The 27,936-nt window shown below is 41.6% G+C and overlaps 1 protein-coding gene across 1 annotated transcript in view; it reads left to right on the top strand.

Annotated features, from left to right (window-relative positions):
* Nucleotides 1-19,368: 19,368 nt before the first annotated feature.
* Nucleotides 19,369-27,936, top strand: part of Arid5b (AT-rich interaction domain 5B) — a 176,250-nt gene continuing 167,682 nt past the window's right edge. The window contains 2 exon segments of the mRNA XM_048451570.3: nt 19,369-19,664; nt 19,666-19,768. Of these exon segments, the coding sequence (XP_048307527.2) occupies nt 19,369-19,664; nt 19,666-19,768 (399 nt within the window).

The following is a 27,936-nucleotide window of genomic DNA, read 5'->3' as shown; positions in this document are numbered from 1 at the left end:
TTTCTGTGCTGGGCTCTTTCAAGTGGGTGTGCTACAGAGTACAAAATGAAGATCGTCTAGAAGAAGCAGCACACAGAAAGCAGGAAGGGCTGTGAGGTACCATGATAGTCTTGACGTTGGAGCCTCCCAGTGCCTTCATGTGGTTTGTAGGTTTAAGAAAGACAATGGCTCGCACACTGTTCTATACTTGACAAAACCCATCTTAAATCTTGGCAAGGTAACAACATGACATACTTTCTGTCTGCACAGGATGCTCTCCCACAGCCAGCCTGAATCATTTTTTATCTAACAATATACATTGCAGGGGGAATAATAAAAGGTCATTGCATTTACTCCCAAAATCCCATAGGCCTATGCTTCTAGATTCTCAGATACCCTTTCATTCCACTGCACTGGGACAATCTTAAAGCCTTGGGCTCTCCTGTTGGCTACAATTTGGATGCCTATGGTTAGAACACTGGTTCTCAACCTTGCTAAGGCAGCTACCCTTTAATACAGTTTGTGGTAACCCCTAACTATAAAAGTATTGCATGACTACTTTGGTTTGCTACTGTTATGAATCAAAATGTAGATATCTGATATTCAGGATCTCTAATATGCGACCCCTGTGGGGTCCACAGGTTGAGAACCACTAGTCTAGAGCCACACACAGCCACCCTCCACAGGGGCTCGAAGGTGACTTCAGAAGACACAGCTCGACCTTCCATACTTGCTGCAGCTCCACGTCAAGTCGCCATCTCAGTTCCCGCCTATGTTGGATGAAAGATGCTGCTCTGAAAAGCATTCTGGAATAAACTTCACACTTCCATATGAACGTCTGTGTATTGACCCACGGTTATTGAGACAAGACAGTAGAAGATCACCACCTCCACAGGCATCATGATTGGAAAGCAAGTTCAAAGCCACAGCCAGGGCAGGGGAACCCAGTTGGTAAAGTGTCTGTCGTGCAGTCATGAGGACCTGGATTCAATCTCTAGAACCCACATCGGGAGAAAGAAAAGAGAAAGGAAGGAAGGAGGGAAGGAAGGAGGGAAGGAGGGAAGGAAGGAGGGAAGGAAGGAAGGAAGGAAGGAAGGAAGGAAGGGAAAGGAAAAAGAAAAGAAGAGAAAAGAAAAGAAAAGAAAAGAAAAGAAAAGAAAAGAAAAACAGGAAATTAAAGCACATGCTTGTAGTGTCAGGGCTAGGGAGGCAGCACAGAGGGGTGGGCCCCAGCCAGCCTAGTTTATTTGGCAAATTCTAGGCCAATAAAAGGTCCTATTTAAAAAAAAAAACAATAGATGGTACAGTAGACTGGCCTCTGGTCTCCACACACATATGCATCTAAACACACACACACACACACACACACACACACACACACACACAAAAGGGGTACACTCAACCAGGAGCAAGATACAACTCAAGACGTTTCACTCTCAGACTTTGACTGGCCAGGTACACCCAAAATGGGAACTGCTTCAAGACATCAAAGTGTGGACACTGACTTAGGTAAAGAATGGACGCTGATCTTTAGGTATGTAGGATGTCAAAAGAAAACTCGTTATTTTACAAAATGTAACTTTTTTGGCATTTCAACTTTAAAATATCAGGATTGGCTTCATCCTTGCCTTTTCTGGCTTCTTGGAGGGTACCACGCTCTACATGGCACTCAGTCTTTAGTGATTTGACCACAAATGACACACCCCTACTAGGGGTCCCAGAGGAGCAGATTTGTAGCCTACATTAAGCCTTCCTAGTCTAGATGAACTGCTTCCAAAGCAAGGCGCATAATTAGTCAAATTCTGAAACAAATCAGATTGCACACACGCGTATATAAATAAATACAGCTGCCTCAGCCTTATAGATTTATCTGTGATTAATAGCTTTGAGTACATTAATATATGTGTGATATCTGTGCAACAGATTAGTGCAATAGCAGATATTAACTTACAAATAAATATATATTTATCTGACATGCATTCTAAATCAAGGGTTTAGCGAGAGACAGAGACACTTCAAAGGCTTGACCCTAAATATTTCATTAGGGAAGTAGCTATTCCGGCAAACTCGGCATTGCTTTAATTATGGTCATCTGTGCACTGACTTCATATTGTTATGTGGCTTTTATTTGGGCTCTGTGTCTTATCTCCCAGAGTAGGCTGTAGATGGCTTAAAGACAGAGGCTCTGCTTCTTGCTTTGTCTTCTTTCTCATATCAGTGCTAGGACCCATCAAACTCTGTCACTTGCTGGCTACTGAACTTTGATGAAGCCTCAGTCACCTCCCTCAAGAATACTGAAGAGTGCCACCCTCCCAGCATCAGTATGGATTAAATTCGAGACATTTGTGCTGAGTGATTAAAAATGCATTCGGCGTTCGGTGAATTAGAGTATCCATGTATCATTCATTGAATTAAATTCCCCATATTGTGTATATATGGGATGCCAGCTGCCATGTTAGGGAACAAAAAGAACAGATGTGGCCTCTCCTTGGCAAATGTAGAGGGTAACATCAGGTAATTAAACATGAAGTCAGGTGCTACATAATAAAGGGTCTGGGTGGGGTACACAGGAAGTTCTATCAGAATCCAGCTAAAAGAGGTGTCAATATATAGACCTCCCTCCCGCTCTGAAGCATGAATAGGAGCTTTCTGTAGGCAGAGAACAGCCATAGACTTGGCAGAACAGTACAGGCAAATATGCACAATGCTAGGTATGGTCTTCTGGTATGGTCTGGGAACCTAGACATTTCCAGGAGGTTGTGGGGTCAAGACGACAATCACCACAACACTAAGGCATCATTTGCTTCTCTTAACTATCTATCTGTCACAGACTACAGTAGGTTTCCGACCAACCTTGTGGCCTTAAATAGTATCTTTTCCTATCACAGTTTATCATTTTGGGAAGAAAAATTATTTTCATAAAAATATATTTTCTCAACGAATCTATTACTTTACAGCAAGTTAATGAATAAATAATTGTAGCTGTCTCCACTTTAAAGTCTAAGATTGGGATCTACATAGAGCTATGTATATGTGCATTTATGTTCACAGATGCATATAGACATCTCCACCATAAACAAAGACTCTGATAGCCCCATTAATTGTCAAAAGTGAAAAGAGATCCTGAGACCGTCAATATAAAGACATAAAGTTGTTTGGTGTGCTCAAGAAATAAATGAATAAATGAAATGCCTGCAGTTAGCTGTCTCCAGTTCCTTTTGGAAGTAGACAGAGCATAAATTATAAATACACACATTGCATATTTCATATACAATGAATATGATTATCATATCCTCTCAGCTATGAAAACCAGATAAAATATGCTCAAATTCTGAAAGAGTTAACCTGAATTTATTGGTGATTTCAAGAAAGGATGAGAAAGCAGATTTAGCTAATCCAAGTGAAAGTCATCGCGTATAAATTTGCAAACTAAAATATTCCCTTGGCTGAGGTCATGTGTTTAATTTTAGCAAGTAGGGTGAGTGTGTTTGGGGAGGTATTTATACTGTGCAGTGGACTGAGCTGGGGATGGGTTTGACAGGGCAAACAACGGTACTGCCTTTATTATTTTCAGTGCAAAAAGAAAAAAATGAACTATTAATGTGATGTTCTGGTTGAGAATTTAAACTCTCCAAAAATCTGGAAATTCAAAGTCATGGTACCCATAGCAACCATCACTCTGCCCCCTTGCAGGCCCAGTGAGGAGTATTTTGTATCGAGGTACATGCTGTGAAATCTATGCCTAAATGTGCTATATAGCAGAGTTACAGTTGCTACGGGACCTGTAAGTTTGAATTGCCTGCCTTTTGTGTCATTAAACTTTCAGCTGAAGCATTGCATTAAAGGAGTTTTTTCCCCCTCCACTGCTTTTTCTCATTTAAAAAAATGATTGGACATTTTTAAAAAATAAGATATAAACGGTGTTAGATTCAAATGGCAAGGTGATGCATGGCTGTTTCCCAGATATATGGGCTGATATAAGATTAGTGAATTACCACATTTCCATATTGCAACTTGCAGCAATTCATAAAATAATCCTCTATTTATATGACACCTTTCATTCTGAAGGGTCCCTTCACACGCATAGTAACTGAACCACATTGGGCAAAAAAAAAACTCAATAAATATTTAATAACAACCAACAAAATTATACAGTGCTTTAGGACAAACACGAAGGGGGAACAACACTGTCATCCACTGGGTGGGGAAAAAAATCCAAGGAGTGTTCTGTTCCTACACTATTGCATTAGCAAAGTCCCTGGTATTCAGTCAACAAGCTGCATTGATGTGGGCTGTCTCTTTGTATGCTGTGAAAATGTTTTATTACCATTGGTTAACAAAGAAGATGCTTTGACCTATAGCAGGGCAAAATTTAACTAAGCGGAAATCCAAGCAAAGGTAAAGAGGAAAAGGAGGTAGACCCAGAGAGATACCAACAGCTGCTGGAGAAGCAAGATGTGAGGTAACATCACAGCCACATGGTAGTACATAGATTAACAGAAATGGGCTAATTCAAGTTGTAAGAGCTAGTTAATAATAAGCCAGAACGAATAGGCCAAGCAGTTTGTAATGACTATTAAGCCTCAGATTAAGACTCAGAGTGGTCATTTGGGAACTGGAGGTGGAAGAGAAACCTCCAGTTGCAAATGGCACCCACAATCTGGCATGGATCCACATAAGACTAAAAAAAAAAAAAAAAGAAAAAAAGAAAAAAAAACTTTATAAAAGAAGGCTTCTAGACCCACAAAAAAGGGAGTCAAGTACAGTTTTTTGGTAGCCACATGCTTTTCAGACAGGCTCTGGTTCCTGGTGATGAGCAGATGCATGGCTCCTTTAGAAGATGGCTTCCTTGTTCGTGCTGATAGCACAGATGGCTTTTTCAGCAGATCCTGCTATGGAACACTTAAATGGCATTTGTGGGCAGTGTGCTATAAGTTGCTTGATGGTGGCATGAACCCACCATGTCCCTAGAGTTTGGGAGATTAGCATGGCTCCCAGAGCTGGTGGTGAACATACCTCTTCCATGTTGGAAAGTCAAATGGGCTACAACCAACAGCCAAAACCATGGTATTGATTCTGGCCATGCTCACTAAACATTTTAAAAACTTTCCTGGTCAGAAAATGATTACAGATACACAGTAAAGACAGATTCAGACAAACAGGTTACAGTGTGTTTTTTATATATGCATAGGCTTGAAAGAGAGGGGTAAAGAATAGACAGAATCATAGATTAAATGAATAACTTAAAGATAATAAACTGAGGTTCTTAAAAAGGAAATAGGACAATAAAAATTATAATAAACCACATAAAATGGCAAATACACAGAGAGTCTGGATTATGTATGCTATTGTGTTTCCTATGAATTTTTTTTACTGTTAATGAACTTACTATGATAGACATTTGATTATGGCGACTGCTAAGCTAAACCAAAATAAAGCTATCTTGACTTCAAACTTTGGGTCTGAGGATATGTTGCTTGGAAAAGAGGTTCTGCTTTTGCTTCCACAAAAGATGAGAACTTGTAGATGAAAAAAAGGATAGATGAGTGAATCTATTTTAATCCAAAGTGTAACTATTAATCTCAAAATACTTTACATTTATAAGGACTTTGATTTATTGATTCAAATTTAAGGTTAATTTTGTGGCATTATGTATATATTTTGACTCTTGTTTAAGGTATTATGTTTAAACAATTCATTTAAAAATTAACGTAGAGTTAAGAAATGCAAATTAATAGTCATCTGTAATAGTCAAACTTATATGTTAGTTGGGTGTTCTAGATATGCAGACATATATTTCAAATAGATAGGCAATCTTCATACACTTCAAATTCTTACAGAATATGTCATTTAAAATATTTTAGGAACTTAGACTTTTCTTGACAGTGACATCTACTTCTGGCAACACCAGTTACTTCAAGAGGATAATGGGCATCAAAGAAACTCCTTATGGACTTTTCTTTCAATGTAGCAAGGCTAGCCACTGGGCAAGAAACTGCTCTTGCCTGGACTGCTTAATGGACTACTGTATGAACTGGACATGCAGGATCCACCAAAACAAGATGGGACAGTCCTTCAGGGTTCCTACTTCATAAAAGAGTCTTCCAGACTTTCTTTAGGATACAAAAAAAAAAAAAGTACCTGATGAATTTTGCCAAAATAGACAGGATAGTCCTTCAGATTTCCTGCTTCACTGAGAAATTTGCCAGACATTCTAGGCCTATAGACTGAAGATGGATGCCCCAACATGACTGCTCAGGCAGTCAGATATCTCTGTCATTTTGGAATGTGCTTACAATTCACTTCCCAGTTACTTAGGTAATATATCCTTCTGGTGTCTTTGATGGAATTGAAGACTAGATAGTTATAATTACAGTTTTTCTTAGTTATGATGAAATATAAATTAGATATGAAACTTTAGACTCACAACAATAGGATGGATGATAGAATTTTTTCTTTAAATTTGTCAAACACAAATAGACTAAATATTGCAGCTGTTATTCTTACTGACAATCATTTCATTGTATGTAATTTTACTATGTTAAAAATTAAAACCTTCCTTTTTAATTAGTCAGAAAAGTGGAGATGATGTGGGATGCCCTTCTGTATGCTGCAAATATGTTGTATTACCATTGGTTAAACAAAAAGCTGATTTGGCCAATAGCCATGCAGAATATAGCAGGTGGGAAATGAAGCAAAGAAGGTAGAGTCAGGGAAATGCCAGCAGCCACTGGAGAGGCAAGATGTAAGGTAATGCCATGACCATGTGACAATGTATAGATTAATAGAAATAGGTTAATTTAAGGTGTAAAAGCTAGTTAATAATAAGCCTTAGCCATCAGCTAAACAGTTTGTAATTAATATTAAGCTCCAGAGTGGATATCTGGGAAATGATGGACAGGATAGAAACCTCCAATTACACTGTATCTCTTGAAACTATGGATACTTTGCTGAGGTGGTGAACATACCTTCATTATGTTGGACTAGGCAGAGCCAAAAGGCAAAGCAGCCTTAGTCCTATCCCTACCGTTTACCATTTTAAGAAGTGGTCCTGGTCAGGAAAGGATTACAGATACACAATAAAGACAAATTCAGATGAAAAAGACCTTTAAATGTATCATATTGTGTTAAAAAAATGTACATATGCTTGAGAGAGGGAAGAAAAAGAGTATAGAGAATTATGAAAAGAAGTAAATTTTTAAAAAAATAAAATAAAGTCTTTAAAGAGGCAGAGTAAACTTGTAGAAAAAGCAATAGAGTAAGAAAAATAAGCCACATAAAGATGAAATAAACACAGAGAGTATGGGATTATGTATATTACTGTGTTTTCTTGAATTTTTGACTGTAAGGAGCTAAGTACAGAGAGACGTTTCATTGTATGGCCTACTAAGCTAAACCAACATATATTTTAAAGGTATCTTGACTTCAAAATTTTGATCTAAGGATTTATTGCTTTGGAAAAGAGGTTCTTCTTATGTTTCCACAGAGGATGAGAATCTATGGATTCCTTCTAGGCTAATGTGGATTGATAGACCAATACCCCCCAAAAAGTTGCCGTGAACACTCCCTAAAATTACTTTGCCCAACAAAAAGCAGAAAGCAGTTTGGAGAGAACTATGCCCACATTCCCAAATATTGTCTATAAATGTTTGTTTACATTTAAAGGGGGATACGATATAAAGAAGAATACTTTACATTGGTATGGATCTTGGTCTATTGATACAAATTTAAGATCACTTTTGTTATATATATATTTTTGCTCTTGATTAAGGTATTGTGTTTGCACAGCTCATTTCAAAATGCAATGCATAATTAAGAAATATAGGTTAATAGATAATAGTCTATAATATTTAATCTTGTAGTCATGTTAGTTAGATTTTCTAGATGTACAGTGATATATTTCAGATGGATAGTTATTCTTCAAACCTTTCAAAGACTACAGAATATGGCATTTAAAATGCTTTAAGAATTTAGGCCTTTCCATAATCGTGATACACATCTGCTCATGGCAGCACCAGTTACTTCAAGAGAATAATGGGCATCAAAGAGGCTACTCATGGAGTTTGTTAGTCATTTGGGCAAGGAACTGCTCTTGTCTGAACTGCTTGACCTGACTTGCAGGGCACACAGAAAAATGACTACTGAAGTTGCCTAAAGGTGAGATCATCCTTCAGGGTTCCTGCTTCATGAAAGAATCTGCCAGACACTCTGCAGGACACAGAAGAAAGTGACTGACAAAATGCCAATATAGGCAGAACTGTCTTTGAAAATTCCTGCTTCATGTAAAAGTCTGCCAGAGACTATGGGCCAATAGGTTTGAAGATGGGTACCTGCAACGTTACCAAAGAACTTTGGATGACTGTCCAGGCAGTGAGATGTCTCTGTCAATTCTAGAGTTTTGGAAGTTGCTAACAATGAACTTCCTGTTTACTTAGGTAATATTATATCCTTCTAGAGTCTTTGAGTTGCAGAGTAGATTGTTATAATTATAGTTTTCCTTAGTTATGATAAAAGATAAAGTAGATATGGATATTGTAACTGTAATTCTTGTTTGATGCCTGTTTGGTTATATGTAATTTTACTGTGTTAAAGGTAAAACCTTTCTTTTCATTTAGACAGAAAAGGGAAAATGGTGTGGGAAGATTTTCTGTATATGTGTTGATTTTATTGGTTAACGAATAAAGAAGCTGTTTCAGCCAGTGGCTTAACAGAACAGAGTTAAACAGAAAAAAACTAAACTGAATGCTGGTAGAAAGAAGGCAGAGTCAATGGGAAGCCATGTAGCCGCCAGAGGAGAAAGATGCAAGCTGGCAGCTGGAAAACTTTGCCGGTAGGCCATGACCTCATGGTGATGCACAGATTAATGGAGATGGGTTTGTTTAGGCTATAGAAGCTAGCTAGAAATATGCTTAAGTTATTGTCCAAACAGTATTGCAAATAATTTAGTTTCTGTGTGATTATTTCAAGTCAGGTCTGTTGGGAAATGAACTAGCGACCTCTCTCAACATGTGTATGTGTCTATGTGTTTATAAATATGGTATTTATATACATATGTACCTGTGCATACCATACAGATGTCTAGGTATCTATGTGTGTGTATCTATACCTAATTGTACACATACATACTTGGGGATATAAGTTTATTATACACTGCTGACATATGAATGTACAATGTTCCCCCATGGACTCATGTGTCTGAATACTTGGTTCCCAGCTGGGAAGAGTGTGGGATCCTTAGGAGGGGTGGCCTTTCTAGAGGAAGCGAGTCACTGAGAGTGGGCCTTGAAGCTTAATAGCCCAGCTCTGGTGTTTGCTTCCAGTATGCAGAAGCAATGTGATCAGTCACCTTATACTCCTGACTCTTTGCCTTTGCAGGCATGATGAACCACATCCCTTCAAATCAAAAGACAATACAACGATGATGGTGGTGGTGGTGGTGGTGGTGGTGGTGGTGGTGGTGGTGGTGGTTGTAGTAAGGCCTTCATTCCTTAAAATGCTTTTTTGTCAAACATATTATTACATCAATGGAGAAAGTAATAATACATACATTTTACTGACATAGAAGAAAGTCCCAAGTAGTAATAAAATCATCAATTCTGTTCATTACACACAGTAATTTATTCTCACTCTATCGTTTTGTAGATATTTGCTTAACTCTATCCATAGCTACAGTCTCAAAATGAATAAATAGATGCCAGTTGACATTTTCATTTCTCCCAAGGAATAAAACAGAAGTTAAAAAATAAACCTTAAGGATGCATCCCTGAATTTCATTCTCTCCTTAATAATACAAGCAACTTCTTTCTGGTAATAAACAATGAGTTTCAATATTTCCTCCACTTTTGTGCTAGTCACAAAATAACTGGAAACAGATTTTTAGCATACTTTTAGGTTTAATTCCCAGATTAGTCAAGGATCTCCAGGGGAAGAGAACCAATAAAGTACGTGTGTGTGTGTGTGTGTGTGTGTGTGTGTGTGTGTGTGTGTGTGTGTGTATTAATTTATTATAAAGCATTAGTGTACATGATTGTTAATGAATACTAAGAAGCCTTTAGGGCTGAAGTGAATAAGCAGAAAACTTAGAAAAGCCAGCATGTACTTCCAGAGTCCAAAGGCCTATGGACCAGGGGAGCCAATGTTCTGAGTTCACTCTGAAGGCCTAAGAGAATGACCAAATTCCGAGCTCAAGAAGGGTGCAGGTATTCCTCTTCTATAAGCTGGTTGTGCTGAGCTTTTGACTGCATCTCCATCTGTATTAGGGGACAGAGTCCACTTTAGCAAAATATGAATCCTGTTCAGTAACTTCAATGCAGGCCAACCCCCTCTCCCACCGGCCCAGTCAATAGCTAAAATTATCCATCTTAATCTACCAAATTTCCTCTGTCCTTTACTTTCTTGGTTAGCATTCTGTTATGGGAACAAGTACTTGAGGGAAGTTTGAAGGAAGAAAGATTTGTTTGAGTTCACAGTTTTGCAGGTCTCAGTTGAGGGTCACAAAGTTCCTGTCACTTTGGGCCTGAAGTAAAGCCAAAGGTTTTAGCAAACAGACAGTGTGTGGTGGCTATAGAAAACAGAGAGACCAAGAACAGCCAGGAGCAAGCATATCCTTCAAATTCAAGTACCCAGTTGCTTGCCTCTCAAACTAGCCTCTGTTTCCTAGGTCTCTACAATCATTCACCAAAAGTTTTAAGCGTCTATCTGGAAATGAACCCATGGATGGAATCAAAGCCCAATCACTTCCCCCAAGTGCCATCAGCTGGCAGCCAAGCGTGCCTCCGAGAGACAGTTCAGAGTCAAGCCATAGTTCTCCCTTAAGTCTAACCTATCAATAAACAATACGTCATATTCTGATTTATAACCTTTGTTGAGTTCCATGGTATAAGTGCTATCATTCTTTCATGTTTCAAAGCCACCACTGTCAAGTCAGTGGATGCCGAAGAGATATGCAATAGTAAGGATATCATTGGGATAGAGTTAAACTCCAGAGTAGAGATGGCAGTAAGCTGCAGCAGAATGCAATGCAATGGGGTTCGGGTCTGTTTCCTTGTTCATTAATATAATTTAGGGAGCTGTGAATTTATGAAAGTTAAGGCTTAATAATGGGTGTGCTTAATCGCCTGCTTGCAAAGCTCCCCCAAAATGTAATAATCAACTCCGGGGTCCTGGTGGCCATTAAAGTGGTGTCACATGGGTAGGGAGTTGGCTTAGTGGATGAAGCGCTTGGCACACAGGCATGCGTACTAGAGTTTAAACCCCAGCACACATATGCCAGGCAGACATGGGACTAATTCCGACACTCTGGAGGAAAAGACGAGGGATGGAGGAGGGACTGATAAACAATCAAGCTAAACCGGCTAGAACTGGCAAACTTCAAGTTCAGCAACAGACATTGACTCATAAGTAAAGAGGAAAGTGATAGAGGAAGACACGTAATGTGAACTTGGACTTCCCCATACACACGTACCATCACACACACACAAACACACATGCACACGTGCACACGTGCACACGCACACATGAATGCTCGTGTATGCACGTGCCCATATACAAATAAACATATATACACATGAACATGTATACAAACCATATACACATATACAAAAATAATATTTTTTAAAGCCATTGTGCAACTCTCAGAAGACTCATCTGATCCCAGTTTTCTTTGTGGAAGCCCACCCAGCTTCACTTTGATCAAAAGTCATTGACAAGGATCATAACAGCCTCCAGGCACTTCTTGGCCAAGGACATTGACCACTTTCGGCCCTTGGCGATGACGAGCCCCATTTACACACTTCAGGCTGCGTAGAGAAGCCATGGCCTTGACAGTCTGGGGCCCTGGAGGGTGTGGGTGGGTACCGGCACTCCCACGGGTTTGGTTGACAACCCAGCGTGAGCGAACACTTCACACAGACAATTTTGAGCCAAAATTACCCAAGAGACTTTGGCAAAGTCAGAATTGGGCTTTACTTCTGTCACATAATTGCAACAATGGACGCGGAGACCCAGAAAACAAGTGAGGACTCATTCCTTGACTTTCAGTGTGGTGATTTAGCTACCAAACCCCCTCTGCATCTACATAAGAGTTTACTTAATGCTTGTCATATTAACTCAAGTTGTAAATCACCAAATTCAAGGCCAGCATTAATGTCCACTTGAAACTACACAGAGGGAAACTTCTGCAGGCGATGTACACTCCCACCAACCAGCAAAACCAAGATACTATATGGTGTGCATTTAAAAATATATGTAAGAATATATATTATATATAGTTATTATATATTCTTGCATATTACATATTCTTATAATAATATAATATCTGCATCATATTATATAATATATTTAGTAAATATATGATGTGTAACATATTATATGATATATCATATAATATATGCAATGTGCCAACTTATTGCATATATTATATAATAAATATTTTATATAATATAGAATAATGTGTATAGCTATTAGATATTAATAAATATGTTATATGTATCATATATGACACAGGTGGTATATAGCATATATATTGACAGATATATACATTTGTTTGATAGCTTCAGATGCCCTGGGTTTCCGTTTTCCATATAATATAAGATAATTGTTCTAGGAATTAAAAAAAAATCTAACTGAGGTTAGACTTGGGAGGCAGAGGCAGGCAGATCTTGGAACTTCGAGGACAATGGGAGTCAGGCGGGTCACAGATGAATCTAAAGAACCAGGCATCTGTGAATTACCACCACCTTGCCTTTTGAGATGGGATGGTATGCCATCTCCGTACAAAAGAAGTTCGTGATTCAGCTAAAAGTCATATGTTATATGCGTCCGTGCAGAGTAGGCAACGTTTTTAAAAAGAAGTGTGGTGTTTGTGTGCTTAGTAAGTCATAAATGTCGGAGGCATTTAAAGGTGACGGCTGGTTAAAATTAAGAAGTGCTTGGATAATTAGAGGAAGTTAGAACTCAAATTTAACTTGAGTTAAACAAACAAAGCAAACAAACAACACAAGACAGACTCGGCGTTGCTATTGTCACCGGAAATGACGTGCACATTTTCTAACCCCATTTCCCTGAAATTAGGAGATTCATCTGCGGTAAGAAGAGACCTTGGGGTTTCCCCTGTCCACAAAGAACATCAGGTGACCTTTGCCCAAGGAAACCTTTATTTCCAAGTATCCCACGTCATTCCTGGGTCCCATTCGAAATCCATTCAGAAAGGTCTCCCCCCAGCCTAATTCAGGGCTGGCATCCCACCCCCACCCAGTCCAGAAGACGGTTGCTGTAGCTAGAAATCCCAAATTTAAGGTGTAGCTCAACCTTTGACCACTAGAGGTCTCCGGGAAAGCATTGACCCGTATAACCCTGTTTATCATCCTAACAGTAGACTTGTTGCACAGCCGGGCGAGCCCGCTCTGCTGGAGGTGCCTTCTGACGATCGCCAACCAGCCTCGGCTCGTCGTGGCGCCAGCATGAAAGGGGGATGGGCCAGGCGGGGGCTGACCATCACACGGGGTGGTTTTTAAAGTCACGATTTAATCCACACAGTCTAGGGGTTACCTCTGGATCCCCACTTCTTGGCCTTGCAAACAAGGAAGGGGAGAGACTACCAAGTGGGCAGCTGAAACCCTTCTGACTGTCTCCCTGCCCAGAACTAGTCAAGGTCCGGGTGTTCAGAGTCACCTGGCATCAGGTCCCCTCAGCAGGCTGGAAGCTGCCTCCCTGTTTTGCCCCCCCATGTGTTCCCTATCACTCTCCCCTTATTGCCCAAACCCTTCCCTACGGAAGAACATTAGGGTTCCATTCATCACCCGCCCCTGTTCTCAACGGTGTAGCTTTTTCTAGAAAAAATAGTATCGTCTGGCTGTAAGAGAAAAAGAAAAAGAAAAGAGAGAGAGAGAGAGAGAGAGAGAGAGAGAGAGAGAGAGAGAGAGGGTGTGGGGGCGCCGAGGGGGGAGTCAGAAAGGAAATAGCCAGGTTGAGTTCCCAGTTTTTATCAAGCAATTCGTTCACCAATGAAAGCAGGCTGCAGTGGCAGATTCGAGCCACATGCGGTAGTGTGTAGCAATTAGTAGATAAAATGCTGACTGAAGCGCTAAAACATGAAGTATTATTGTAGCCAAGGTCAAAAATGCTTCAGTTGCCTTTTGCAATTTGGGGGGAGGGGAGGCCCAGAGGTGAGCGGAGAGATTGGCAGTTTCGAAATGGACGCCTTCTTTCTTCAAACTGTACTTTTTTTTTTTTATGATCCTGTTTATTATAGCCCAAGCTGCCTAATTATGTCACTGCTGGGTTTTGCAGCTAACTTAATCCTCCTGATCCTTTATGGAACGATTCACACACACTGAATAATGTGTCTCTGTCCCCCAACCCCTTGAGGCCCAGGGAATGATTTTTTTTTTAAATTTTTTAAACCTTTTAAATATATCAGGTAACTTAGTTGAATTGGGAGCTCATAAAGCAGCAGGAATATAGATGTGTGGGTGGAGGTTACTGTGTTGCAGTACAAGGGAGAAAAAAAAAACCAGAAATAGTCACTCATGTAAACATATACTGCTCCGCCCTCCTCCTCTTACGCCCAGCCAGTCCCAGCTACGAGCCTTTTTATAGCTAAGTAAAGCAGTTGCTTTCATGATTACAACTGTCTTGAATGGATTGTCTTCTTACAACAGTCAATCTGTTTATGAGTATTTACTTTATATTAGCCCAGGGACCCTGCACTGCAGGGGTTTGCCTCTATTCCCCTGGGTGTCGGTGTCTCTGGTCTTACATCTGCTTTGTGATTGATGGAGCCTGAATCCACGTTATTACTCTCTCACAAGCAGAAATTAAACAGGCTATTAACTACATTACTTCAAAGAACTGTTTCAATGCAATCTCCTTATCTTAATTGAAACTTTCTTTGTATGGATAGTTGCTCCACAGATAATTTACAGGTGTCTATCAAACATCACATTAAAGAGGTAAAACAAGAGATATTTGGAGGGGGGGCACTACTACTGTAATCTGTAATTTTAAAAGCCCTTCTCAGTATTGGATAGAGCATTGATTTAGTAGATTTATTATGTTTATGGGACTGGGGATCATGGTGCTGGAGAAAGGGAAAGAGATTCACTTTTGAGATTTAGCATGGGACTGATTATAAAAATGCAAATATTCAGTAATATTCAAAGGTAGGTTTGGGAAACCTTATCAGGGAGATTAAACAGTTGCTGCCTAGTGTACTGCCTACCTTCAAGAGACACAGAAGAAGGGCTCTAATTAGGTGAAGTCATTTACAGACACTTAAAGACTTACAGTACCAAAGACTACCCAAGTTGCTCAAATGCTGTGCAAAGCTGTGTGTTTGTAAGGGGGGGTTAATACACAATCCAGGGATGCCCTCAGGCACTGTGTCGAGGTTTCCTGCATAAACGCAGCCGCCTTGGTCAGGCAGGAAACTGACTCACAGTTGATCTCAAAGAAAATCTTGTCAAAATACAGCAACTCTAGCTATTTTTTTTTAAATATATCATCTCTTGAATTGGATGTATATATTTACACTAGCAGGACAGAGGCTAACAGAAGCCCCCAGGCATCTCATGAATATTTTTTAAATATGTAAAATGCCCTTCAGTCAAGTCCATTCATATGTTAAAAATGAACAAAATGGGTTATTCTAATCAAACGTCTGCAGTGTGCACCATAAAGTTAAAAAGAGAGGGCGAGAGGGCTGTAATTTCTCTCTCTAACCCATGTTTATGAAATGTTAAGATCAGATGAAATTTCAAGGAAGATAATTAAGGAGTGATATGCAAGTCATAATTTGGCTAATGCAAAAGATGGGAGACTCTAAATTGGTACACTGTCCTCCCCCACGGTGCAGACTTGGGATATTACTTTAAATTATTAAAATAGCTTTTCGACAGCTTCCAGAATACGGGCTTTTTGGCATGGGCTTTTATTACTTATTGTAATTGGAGGATCTGCCATTTTCTTTCGTTTATCTCTGTGTGTATAGAAACAAGATAGATCTTGCCTTTTTATGACTTCTCCATGTTCTGAATCAAAAATGTGGTTTAGATAATGTTAAGTGCCCTAATTCGTACTGCAGCGGAGGCAGACGTTATGGAAAAAAAGCGTCAAAACACACACAGAGGGTCCTTCCACCGCCAGATCACCGAAGACGAGGCGTTTGTGCTCTGTTGGGTGTATTAACTTCAGCCATGTGAATATAATTTTCATTAAAGTAATCCTGTCTCAACTCGATGCTGCGAGTAGAGGTGAAACGTTGCGAAAGCGTTAAAAATAGCTTGCTAGTAATTTCAACATCCTGTAATTTTATCGCGGATCGAGTTTCAACTGTCGTACTATACAAACCTTATCCCCCATATAGTACATGTTTACTTTTTTAGCCTGCCAGACCCACTCTGGAAAGATTGGTGCCAATATAATAAAATCGCTAGGGGGTTGGGGGGTGCTGGAAAGAGTGGGAGGAGAGCCGGGAAGGGGTGGGGGAAGCGAGTACACCATTTTACATCAATGCTGCGAAAATGCAAGCAAGCCAGGCGGAGGACCGGCAGCTGGGTCGCAGCGAGCGAAGGCTTTGCAGTCTCTGCCTGCTCCTTGTTCTGTCGCTCTTAAGTTTCTCTGTTTGCATAATAGCCGTGCATGCAAACCGCGCAATGCTCCAGGGCTCCAGAACAATAAATATACACATTTAAAACCTTTATTGTCTTACGGTGCGTACCTCCCCCGCCCTCGTTTTCAACAGCTTAATTTCTGATGATATTTAACTAGTTTGCAAATGAATTATTTTTTCAGTTTCAAACTATTGCCGAGGAAGCTCCCCCTCCCTTTTGGGGGGGCAGGGGAAGGACTGGGGGTGGGGTAGGAGTCGGTATATTATTCCTGTAGCGCCGGGTTATATAAACACATTATCATTTGAGAGAGCCCTTGGCGTCCATCAGCATTGTAAACACGTACGAGTGTATATACTTCAAAATTAAAGAATGCACACGCAGAACCCGGAGCCCGAATTCATATTCCGAGCAGACTCGCGGCTCGCATGTATTGATTTATCATGCACGGTTTATTGTTCCTCTCCCTAAATGCAGTTGCTGTCCGTTCAATATTGTTGCAAAATCACGAGACGTGTGTGCACTGCTCACTTGTCTTTCTGCTCTTCTTCTTCCTTTTTTTTCCTGCTGAGTATTTTTTTTGCGAAGCGAACAAATGCATTAATATTTATATGTTTATATAATCGATAACCCACTTTTCCCTTCCGTGTAAATAGGCATCAGAAGATAATTTAACAGATTAGTCCTCTCAAACATGGCAGTGAGGAAGCGTAATTTAACTATCAAACAAATCTACATGTCTAATAACAGCAAATCTGCTAAGGAGCATTAGAAAGAGGAGCGGCGCCCCGGAATCTCTGCAGGAAATGTTCTTTATATTAGACATATACAAGCAGGTCCTGTCAGATGCACAACGCAGTTCGAGAGCCTTGCTCTGCTTCAAAAATCTCAGTTGACATTACCCCCAGATCCGAGGCACTGAGAGAAAAAGATACACTCATTACTTGGTTTTAGGGTGGGTTTTAATTTTTTTTACGTCTTTCTGTCTGGTTTTTGCCTTGATCAATTTGCTTCCCTCCGAGGTCGGAAGCAGCCGTTTTCTCTATTTCGAATTTGATCAATCTATCTTTGGCAACAAATCCACATCTTTTTGACAGGAGCTAAAAATTGAGTCATCGGAGAAATATTAGGATATATTTTCAATCATTTTGGTGCTGAGAGGGAGGCGAGAGTTTAGTTTTATATTGAGACCTCACGCCGGCTGCAAGCAGAGAATGCTTTCCCCTGCCAGGACCTGATGCAATCCATTCAAGCCAACAAGTTTGGAGAGAATGTTGAGTTCAATCAATTCAGAACGTCGAGATGGAGCCCAACTCACTCCAGGTATTTCGCTCTCCTCCGCTCCTGCGGTCCCGGCGCCCCCCGGCACCCCCCAGCCCCCCAGCTCACCCACCCCCCCACCCCCCCACACACCCCCCACAAACTTTTCACCAAACTTTTACCCTCTGCATCCCCCAAAACCATTTTTATTGTTTAAAAAAAATCCCTGCGCTGATCATACCTACATAATGTAATTTTATCGCCTCATATGGGGAGCTGGGGAGGGGTGGTGGTGGAGACCCGGAGGGCTTTTTTTTTTTCTTTTTCTTTTTCTTTTTCTTTTCTTTTCTTTTTTTTTTTTAAGAGAGGCAAAATTTAGTGAGGTTTGTAAGAATTTTTTTTTTTCACCCAGCGTTCTATCTGTGGGCCGGTCTGTATTGAGAGTCTGGCTGTCTTGTGTCTGAATGTGCCTGGGAATAGATATTTGTGCTTGATGGCTACATTATTTACGTGGTGCTTTTTTTCTCTCTCTCTCCCTCCCCCTCCTCCTGCAGTGGGTCGGCTCACCGTGTGGGTTGCACGGACCTTATATTTTCTATAAGGCTTTTCAATTCCACCTTGAAGGCAAACCAAGAATCTTGTCCCTTGGCGACTTTTTCTTTGTAAGATGTACGCCAAAGGATCCGATTTGCATAGCGGAGCTCCAGCTGTTGTGGGAAGAAAGGACCAGCCGGCAACTTTTATCCAGCTCGAAACTTTATTTCCTCCCAGAAGACACTCCCCAGGGCAGAAATAGCGACCATGGCGAGGTGGTAAACCTATCTCTCTCTCTCTTCCTTCTTTATTATCCACCCCCCTCCAGTAATGCGTATTATAAGGCAAGCTTGAAAATACTGTATTCAGTTCTGCGGCGAGCAGGATCCGCTCGTTTTTTAAAGGGGTAGCGCCACTAACTGGGGCTGGAGTATTTTACCATTGTCAGAGTTTGGCTGTCAGCTTTACAAAGACCGTCCAACTGCTGATTTTAGTCAAGATCAAATAACTTGTCGAGAAGGGTTTTGTTCCAGGGTGTGTGTGTGTGTGTGTGTGTGTGTGTGTGTGTGTGTGTGTGTGTTGGTTTTGCTACCTCCACTTGAAGATTAATATCCCATGCGTTAGTATATACATTTTTTTTATTTTTTTATTTTTTGATTTTTTAAAAATTTTACCTTCGTGCCTGGCTCCTAGGCTGGATGGATTTCTTTTGGTGGGTTTTGATATTGTTCACGTTATTTTTTTCTTTTAAGTATTTGATATGTTTAAGAGGGCGGAAATTACGAAACGGAGGCAGAATGAGATCAAAAGCGATTGAGTTGGCAAAGGCGTGTTGACTGAAGTGATAAATGACAGGTACTGGGATAATACATTCAAATAACTTGCGCATCTGCCCGGGCGGATTTCAAAGCGGTCGTGTAACCGGCACAAACACGTTCGGCATTAAGAACTATCTCGCGCCCACTCCCCCTCCTCCCGGAACCATTTGATGTTCTGGTTTCCAGTGACTCCACGCGAAGTGGACGTCTTCCAGTGGGGTGTGGGGCCGGGTGCAGGGGCCTCTGCGGTGCGGTGCGGGGCTGCGAGCGGGGTGGACACGGAGTGGACCCGGCGCTGCCACTCGGCCACCTCCCTCGGGCTCTGTCACTGCGGGTGTGACCGCGGCTCTACAGGCTCCCCGGGTCCGAGGGCCGAGCTCGGTGGTGCGGTCTTTACCCCCTCCCACACACACCCCCGGGAACTATTTTGGGGAGTCTGTGCCCAGGGCGCGGCGGGAGGGAGGACCACGGTCCCCTGGCAAGGCTTTGTGTCTCCCGAGACAGAGGCAGGGTGATCAAACTGAGACTTTTGAGGCAGCTAGCTCGACTTCAGGCTCGCGAGCTTTCGAGGTAGGTCTGTTGTTAAATGAATGATTCGGTGCTGAACTCCTCGGGGGCCCTGGAGCTGCCAGCCCGGGCAGAAATTCCTGGAGCTGATGGAGTTGATTGCACTTTTGGCCTCGCTAGCTCACTCCCTCTCCCCCCCCCCCCCCCGGATCGAATTACCCCCTCAGTGGTCCGCGGCCGGTTAATTAAGGGAGTTCGTCAGAATCTCGGCCCAGGAATCTGCCTTTTCGGAAATAAGCTCCGCCCTCCTCCCCGCACACACCCCTCCCCCGCCCTCCCCGCAGCCCCGGGTTTCAGCGTTCGGTTTCCCGGCTCCGCCCGCAGCCTGACTAAGGTGGTGTGTGCAGCAGAGTGGGACCCCTGCAGCCCACCAACAGGTTGAGCGCCTTCTCTCCCCTCCCCGGGCTCAGGCCCCTCCCCCGACCCAACTTTCCTGCGCAGCTGTCTTCCTTCTCCCTCCCCCTTCCTGATTTCTTATTATTTGCTTTTCAAATTTATTACTTCAACATGGCCTGTGATCTGGAGAAGGGAAGGATTAAATATCCAGAAAAGAGCTGGTGCCGAACAGACTTCGGACTAAACCCAGGAGGAAATCATTCTGAGTTTTATGGGATATTTGTGGTCACTCTTTTTTTTTTTAATTGAAATTGGAATATTTGCTTAAAAGACCCCGAGTTGACCCCACTAGGTCCTGTTTAATTTCTGTTGATGTAACTAAATGGCGAATTCTGGTTTAAGAATAAAAGCCTCAGACGATCCCATCTGTCTGTCAGAACTGTTGACAATGAATAGATACGTTTTTAAACACCAGGTCTCTGTTTAATTGTTCCTTATGGGGAGTTGTAATAATCTAGGCATTTCGTATCTACTGTATGAGCCATACCTCAGAAAATTAATCTTGCCATTTAAAAGTAAACTCTAGGGGGTTTGTGGAGAGAGGGCGGCTCTATTTATAATTCTCAGCTGCTTATACATAGTCTAATATTATGCATGATTTGTTTTTTAATGCTAACACGGCTGGTAATTAGCTGTATGATTATACTTGTATATTTCATTAGGACTTTGGCTGATGTCATTGTGAGTTATTCAGCCATATTAAAACAATTTTCAATTGAGATAATGACACGCCTCAAAATTATGCAAATGGAAGCTGCATTGTGCAAAATAATTACGACAAATGGAAAGCAGGTAGAAACTTTCCCAGTGCCGGATCGGTTTTCCACTCCGGTGATGTCATTTCCCCCCTGGCCTAAGTCAGATGTTAGCCGAACAGCAGCAGCCAGGCTCCTGGGGAGGAGAGTCAGAGACCAGCGTTTACTGCAGGCGCCTGGAGGGGGCAACAGGGCCTCTCATTAAGAAATTTGCTTTGTTTTCGCCTACTCCATTAACTTGTTTATATACATTGAAATGGTTTTTATTATTGATTTTAAATAGTTTTGAAGGATGCCTTTGCCCGTTGGTAACTGCAGGGGAATGTTTTCTTGGTGTTCAAGAACATTTAATCAGCCAGTAGAGTCTATTTTAAGTAACCAAATGGAAGTTAATAATTTCTTGATTGAGCTGACATCAGCATCTATCTCAAAAGAACAACCAGGACTCGATACTCTCTCTGTTGAAAAGAGTCGTTCTGGCTTTTTTTGTTTTTTTAACTGATTTCTTGAAATGTGAAGACGTCAGTTCTAAAAGCAGGAACATGATCATTGTGCGAGTTTAGAAATAGCGTCCCTGTGTGGTTCACTGTGATTTGCAGAAGATTTTTTTTTTTAATTCCACACGGATCTTTGCAATCACTGCAGGATCCTGAATGACGCAGGACTATGCCTACCCATTTTAGAGATGGAGACAGGGACACACCAAGGTCACGTGGTCTGTCAAATGTCATAGCTAGTGTCACCCAGTTCTTCCTAAAGTTTAAGCTTGCCTCCTCCACTCCTCCAATAAAACCTGTTCTTGAAACCAGAAAAGACACCAGAAGCATGTACCAATGAGAACAGTCCCTTGCTCATTTTAAAACAGAGACTAACTCAGTCAGCTCTCAAAGGTCAGACAGTCAGGTTTCAAAATACTTTGTTCTATGTGGTTCGGGTAATCCTAACCGATGTTACGTAGCCATATATTTTCATAGTTATTAATAATTAGCTATTGATTGGTTTCCAGGGTGATGATGACAGCACACATATATATTACTGGCATCAGACATTTCTAGTGCTGGTGGCTTGCACTGAGGAAAGGCATTTGAAAAGGAGATATCTTTGAGGCTGGGGAAAAGGATCAGTGGATAAAGCAATTTACTGGGCAAGTGTGAGGACCTGAGTTCGAATCCTCTGAACCCTTGTACTACTGAAAGCAATAGTCCTAGGAAAGAGTCCACAGTAGTAAGCAACAAGACAGAGACTGTCTTACATGAGACAGAAGTGGGAGCGCTGACACTTGAGTTTGTCTCGTGACCTCCGCAAGCATGCTATGGCACACTAGTACTCTGCATGCATGGAATGCACATACATAACACATACACACACACAAGAAGAGATACATTTCGATTCGATTCTGCAAATTAGTCCGAGTTTGACCTTAAATAACCATAAGTATCTGAGCCTCAATTTCTTCTTCCCCAAAATGAGAATAACAGCAAGAATATCTGAATAATTTGGGGGATCGAGAGACATTATATAGGGAAATGCTTTAGACATTACAAAATACTCAAAACGAACTGACTTAGGGTAAAGAGTATTATAAACATTCTCATCCTGTAAACAATAACACGTCATAGTAACTTTGGTGTTTATGTGGATTTCTTTGGACTTCATCAAAATGCTGTCTTACACCAGCGTGAGAGTAGCCAGCAGGGCCGTGGGCCAGGAGGTAGGCTTTGGTAATCACCCGCAATTGCCACATGTGGCCAGTAGCTTACAGGGGAGGCCAGGGCAAAGTAGGTGGGTAATTGGTTCTGTTACTGGGCAACCTCCCATCATGCTCGTTCTCCAATTGCCAGCTACTTAATCTATTGGCAGTTGACTTTCAAAATGCGTGCATGTGCAGGCTTGGGTTTTGCATGAAGGTTTGTCAATGGCCTGGAACTAGGAATGGGGAAGGTGAAGCTAATGATGTCATTGAGTCAAGACCAAGCACGCCTGGGTATTTTAGGCTCCAGCTTGTGTTCGGGATTTGTAGCAGTATTTCGTTGTCACCAGGATAAGCCATGAGTGGTGACCCACTTAGAAGTTGCCTCAAAGGTGCCTCTTCTACTGAAAGCAGATTACCATAGTTGGAGTGGGATGCAAGACATTGAAACGTAAACATTTTCAAGTCTCTCTCGCTCTCCTGGTAGACTCTTGGGTACTTTCTCCAGCATTGTGCCTCAGTATCTTCACCTGTAAATGGGCATGTGACATTTACTCCGAAGACTGTTTTAAGGACTCAGTGAGCTACCTGCGTGGAAAGTGCATCCAAGCCAAGTTGGTGCACAGTAGATAGATAGATCAATAATGATTAATGGTGATCATTATCATTAATATTGCCACTGCTTTTCTCATTGGAATTTGAGACATTACCGGGGACTTTTTTTTTCTGTGAAATGACAACCCCTGTGTTACTGTACTAAAATCCCCGGCACTTTGGCTCCGTCCACTCAGGCTGCCTTTCCAGTGTTGGGGGTTTAGCTGTGTCATCAGAACGGAAGGCTTCTTAGGAATTTATATTTTGCTGCTGAAGAATGCTGTCAACTGGACCAACCGCATTTTTTGAAAGATTACCTGATTTGATTGTATCTAGGGTTAAGCAGACACCCTGTGGAATCTCAGTGGTTCCGGCAGGGGCTTGTCATAGCCCCAGTCTTGGTCTGTGTCCATAAACTGGTTTTCAGAGAGTTCTGGGTTTTGTTGACTGTTAACTGATCTTGCTATTCTTGAATGAAGTTCTACCTTGCCCAAACCTCATTTTCTTGACCTGTACAATGGAATTGGTGATTTAGATTCCACTGAGGATATCAGAGACGATAAAAAAAAAAAGGGTCACATAGCCCAGGACCTATAAAAATTCAGCCACTGAAGGCTGCAGTTACTCTAGTTACTGGCAATTCTGTCATTCTTTAAAGCTAAATGAAGGAACACCTCTGACCATGTATAGAACAAGGCTAAGAACTAAAGCACTGCGTGGAGGCCTCTCACTAGACTGTGATAAGGGTCAGCCAACTAAAACTCGAACGTCAAATCTGGCCAAAAGACGTTTATTTTGTAAATCAAGTTTTATTGGGATGTAGTCACATTCATTTATTCATATAGTATGTGAAGCTCTTTGACTCGGACAACACAGCTAATGTTTTTGATGGTTGCCATATGATCAACACAGTAGAAATATTTGTTGCTAGGCCTGATCCTTTACAGAAAAAGTTTTCTGACCTCTGGCCCATAAGGCTGGTGTGGAAGATGGAATATTTCTACTCTTCAGTGCTGGGGACTGAACTCAGGACTTCACGCTTACTAAGCATGTGCTCTTCTCATGAGCTTTATCCCTAGACCCTATTCGTCTTCTCTTACTTGGCTTGGGGCAAAATCTCAGATGATAAGACAAAATTATATATTAGTATGATGTCATCACCATTTACATGTATGAAACTGTTTTAATATTGAGCCTAGGACATTGATTTTGTGAACGAATAAACTTTACACTAAAGTATATTTTTGAATGGCTAAGATCCAAGCTCCAAGCAATCTAGGTATCATCTAGCTTGTGCTCATCAAAAAAACTACTTGTGGAGTGTTAACCGTGTAGAAGGTAAAGGCGTGAACAGGAAAAGCTTGGCAAGTTGCCCTTTTCCTCCAGCAGTTGATCAATCTTAACAATAAAGTGGGGTCAAAATATATAAAGATGTACAGACCGTCACAATCGGAGATTCCCTATAATCTGCGCAAATCAGAAACGTAATCATCCATGCGCACTAGTATCTAGGGAGTCCTTAGCCAGAGAACTGAAAGGGAATGATCCCTTAGGGGAGCTCACAGCTTACCCCCCACCACCCTGCTCGCTCGATGCTAGTCAAAGAGATGCCATCAGACTTTCCAGCTTTGCAAAAGTTGAGGTGGGCTAAGGCCTCTTTGTGTCTCATGATCTTTCTGGAAAAGGGCAAAGCACTCTTCATCTCTGGGTTCTCATTTGTCAGACACACATCAACAGAACACCTACTGTGTAGCGAGGCTAGGTACACATTTACAGAACACCCACCATGTGCCGGAGCCCATTCTACTCTGGGACGTGAATCCTCTTCCCAGGAGCCTGTGGGCTAATGGTGTTTCACACCTTGCCTGTGTGTTTGGCACATCTCAGGGTTCTTTCTCTTTGCATGATAATGTAACTACCAGTGTTCCCCTTTTCCTTGTAGTTTCGCTAAAGTCTCTTCCTCTGCCATGTTCTGTTCGCCTCCAAGTCCCTCTACCGACCTCAGCACAATTCAGTGGATGCAGAATGACTAAGCAATAAAGCGACAGTACTTTGGAAAGGGCTGAACAGATGGCTCAGTGCTTAAGGCCATTACTCTTTCCTTACAAAGGACCTCAATAGGCAACTCACAGCCAACTGTGTCTTCAAATCCAGGAGATGCAAAACCCTCTTCTGCCCCACAAGCATTGCACTCATATTTGCATAAATAAATACACAGAGACACACGATTTAAACTTAAAAAACTCTTTTTAAAATACCCTTTCTGTGGCTGGAGAGATGACTCAACAGTTCAGAGCGCTTGCTGGTCTTGCAGGCGCCCTGAGTCTGATTCCCAGCACCCACATCCAATGGCTCACAACTGTGTGTGACACTCCAAACTTGGGGGATCTGAGACCCTCTCTACCTTCATGGGCTCCTGCACACAAGAGATGAATGCATACTTACACAGGCTCACACACATACACATAAATGACAAATCACCAAGAAAATCTAAAAAACAAAACAAAAAACAAGTTCCTTTTTGCTCGCCGCCTGCTTGGTCCATTGATGGGTCACTGACCTGTAGGCGTACCTCAATACCCTATCACGTACTTTTTCCTTTTCTGCTAAAACCCATAGACACATCATCCCCATGGATGCCAAATAGGTGTTAGTTGCATTCTCTAAGGAAATAGGCAAGTGTTTGAAACCGAGGGCTCATCCTGGAACCGCCATGTCTGTCTCTCTGGGTACTTTTCTATTCTTCACCAGTCAGCTCGTTGAAACTGGGGACTTTGTAGTGGCAAACTGTGAAACCTATGCTAATGGACAGAAGAGTCAAGCTTCACCAGGGTACCGTTGGCAGGTCACAAAAGAGAGCATGTTTTTCAGATGGATGACCTTAACGAAGTCATGTGTTTAAGAGTGACCCCACACCGTAAGCGATTAATATGTCTCTTGACATTTAAACTACCGGGCCCCTACTCAGGAAATGTTATTTTTACGAAATACAAGAGTCCATGCATGTAAATACTTGGTTATTAATTATTAATAAAGCATGCTGTTGTTCCTAGTGGCATCTGGTAACATGCAACTCCGGCTCATTTATCAAAGTCTAGTTTTAACCAATACCCAGCATATAATTGCTCGAATCACATGCATTCGCTTGTCATTTTTTTATAGCACGGCGCTTGGATATCTGCCATCATCTACTCAGAATAATATTGTAACTAATGATTACTTGGTGGCTTTGCTTTTAAGGATATTTAAAACAAATTTATCGATTGTTGGCTAAGAGATTCATTCGCCTCTAAGAGATGTGGTCATGGCTCCTTTGTTTCTGGAAGAATCTGCCTTCAAGCCCTGTGCAAGGTGGGCTTTTCCAGGGTGATCCTCATTGTGTTCATGTAGATCAGGAAACTAGGCCTTGGCCCCTAGGGTGTGTCCATGCAAATCCCAGACTCTGAGCTCTGTGTTGAGCACACATTTTAAAATGTGTGGGTCCAAGGAGATAGATCAGTTAGCAAAGCGTCTGTCATGCAGACATGAAGGCCTGAGTTCAGAGAGTCAACACCAGATCAAAGGTGTGTCTGCGATCCCAGGGCTGGGAGGCGAGCCTGGAGTTCATTGGCCAGCTCCTCTAACGAACTGATGTGCTCCGGATTCAGTGGAAGACTCAGAAAGGAAGGTGGAGAGGGATTGAGGGGCGCGTCTGCACTCAGCATCCGACCAACACACACGCATGTGTACACACACATGGACACTCACACACAGAAATGTAAACGCCCACATCAGCATGTATGTGCACTATGTCAACTCCCTGAAAAAGATGCAGATAATCATCCAAAGAAAGAGGGCTCTGACGTCATGGCGATGCCATCTACCTCACGCCAGATGTGTGTCCACAGCACGAAAGATGGAGATTTGACTTTATCATTCAGACTAAGATGGTAGCTTGATGACATGAATTTTCTAGAAACTAAACTCATTGTGGCTGTGTAGGGACATCAGCGTACACTCTCAAGCCCAAGACCAACCAGTTCATAGCTCTTCTTAACCCTTGAACCCTAGTGAGAAACAAAAACAAACAAAACAACAGCAACAAAAACAAAAACAAAAACAAAACAAAAAACCAGCAGAGGCCAACATGTTTCTAGCCCATCTACTGACCCTCCGCCATCTTCCTTTCTCATGACTCCTCGCAAACCCGGCCTGTGATATACCAAATCTTCACTGTTCAGTTCCAAGCCTATGTGTGGCACAAACATTAAACTCTTGTCTCTGCGCATAATAGGCTTTGCTTTCTACACCCTCAAGCATGTTCAGCTACTGTGCAAGCTGGAAAATAAAAATGTTCTAATTGTGTCTTTTAAATAAGCATAGGAATGAATTAATTAGACCATATTTTGTCTTTAGTTGCTTAGTTACACAATAGCATCCCTGAGCACCAGGAAGATAAATTGGCTCTTTTCGTTCTGTATGTCCCTTAATCATAATTACTGTATCGCTTCAGAGAGTAAAGCATACATAGATTTTTTTTTGCATTTTTTATTAATAGTCCAGAATATGCATATGATCTATAAAGTATCTGCTGCTCAACCTGCTTTATATGCTGTTCTGTAGGCAGAAGTTTTATTGTGGTGGTAACATTTGCATTGGTTGCTCAAAGATGTGGTTCTGGGAAATACATAATTGAAATGTTTTTGAATTGCTTTTTCTGGCCTTTTCAATCTTATTCAAAATAATATGCCTCTGGT

Source organism: Myodes glareolus, chromosome 18 (genome assembly GCF_982192425.1).
Source record: "Myodes glareolus chromosome 18, mMyoGla1.1, whole genome shotgun sequence".
NCBI lineage: Eukaryota > Metazoa > Chordata > Mammalia > Rodentia > Cricetidae > Myodes > Myodes glareolus.
Note: the sequence above shows the minus strand (reverse complement) of the source record. Positions and strands in the feature narration are given on the sequence as shown.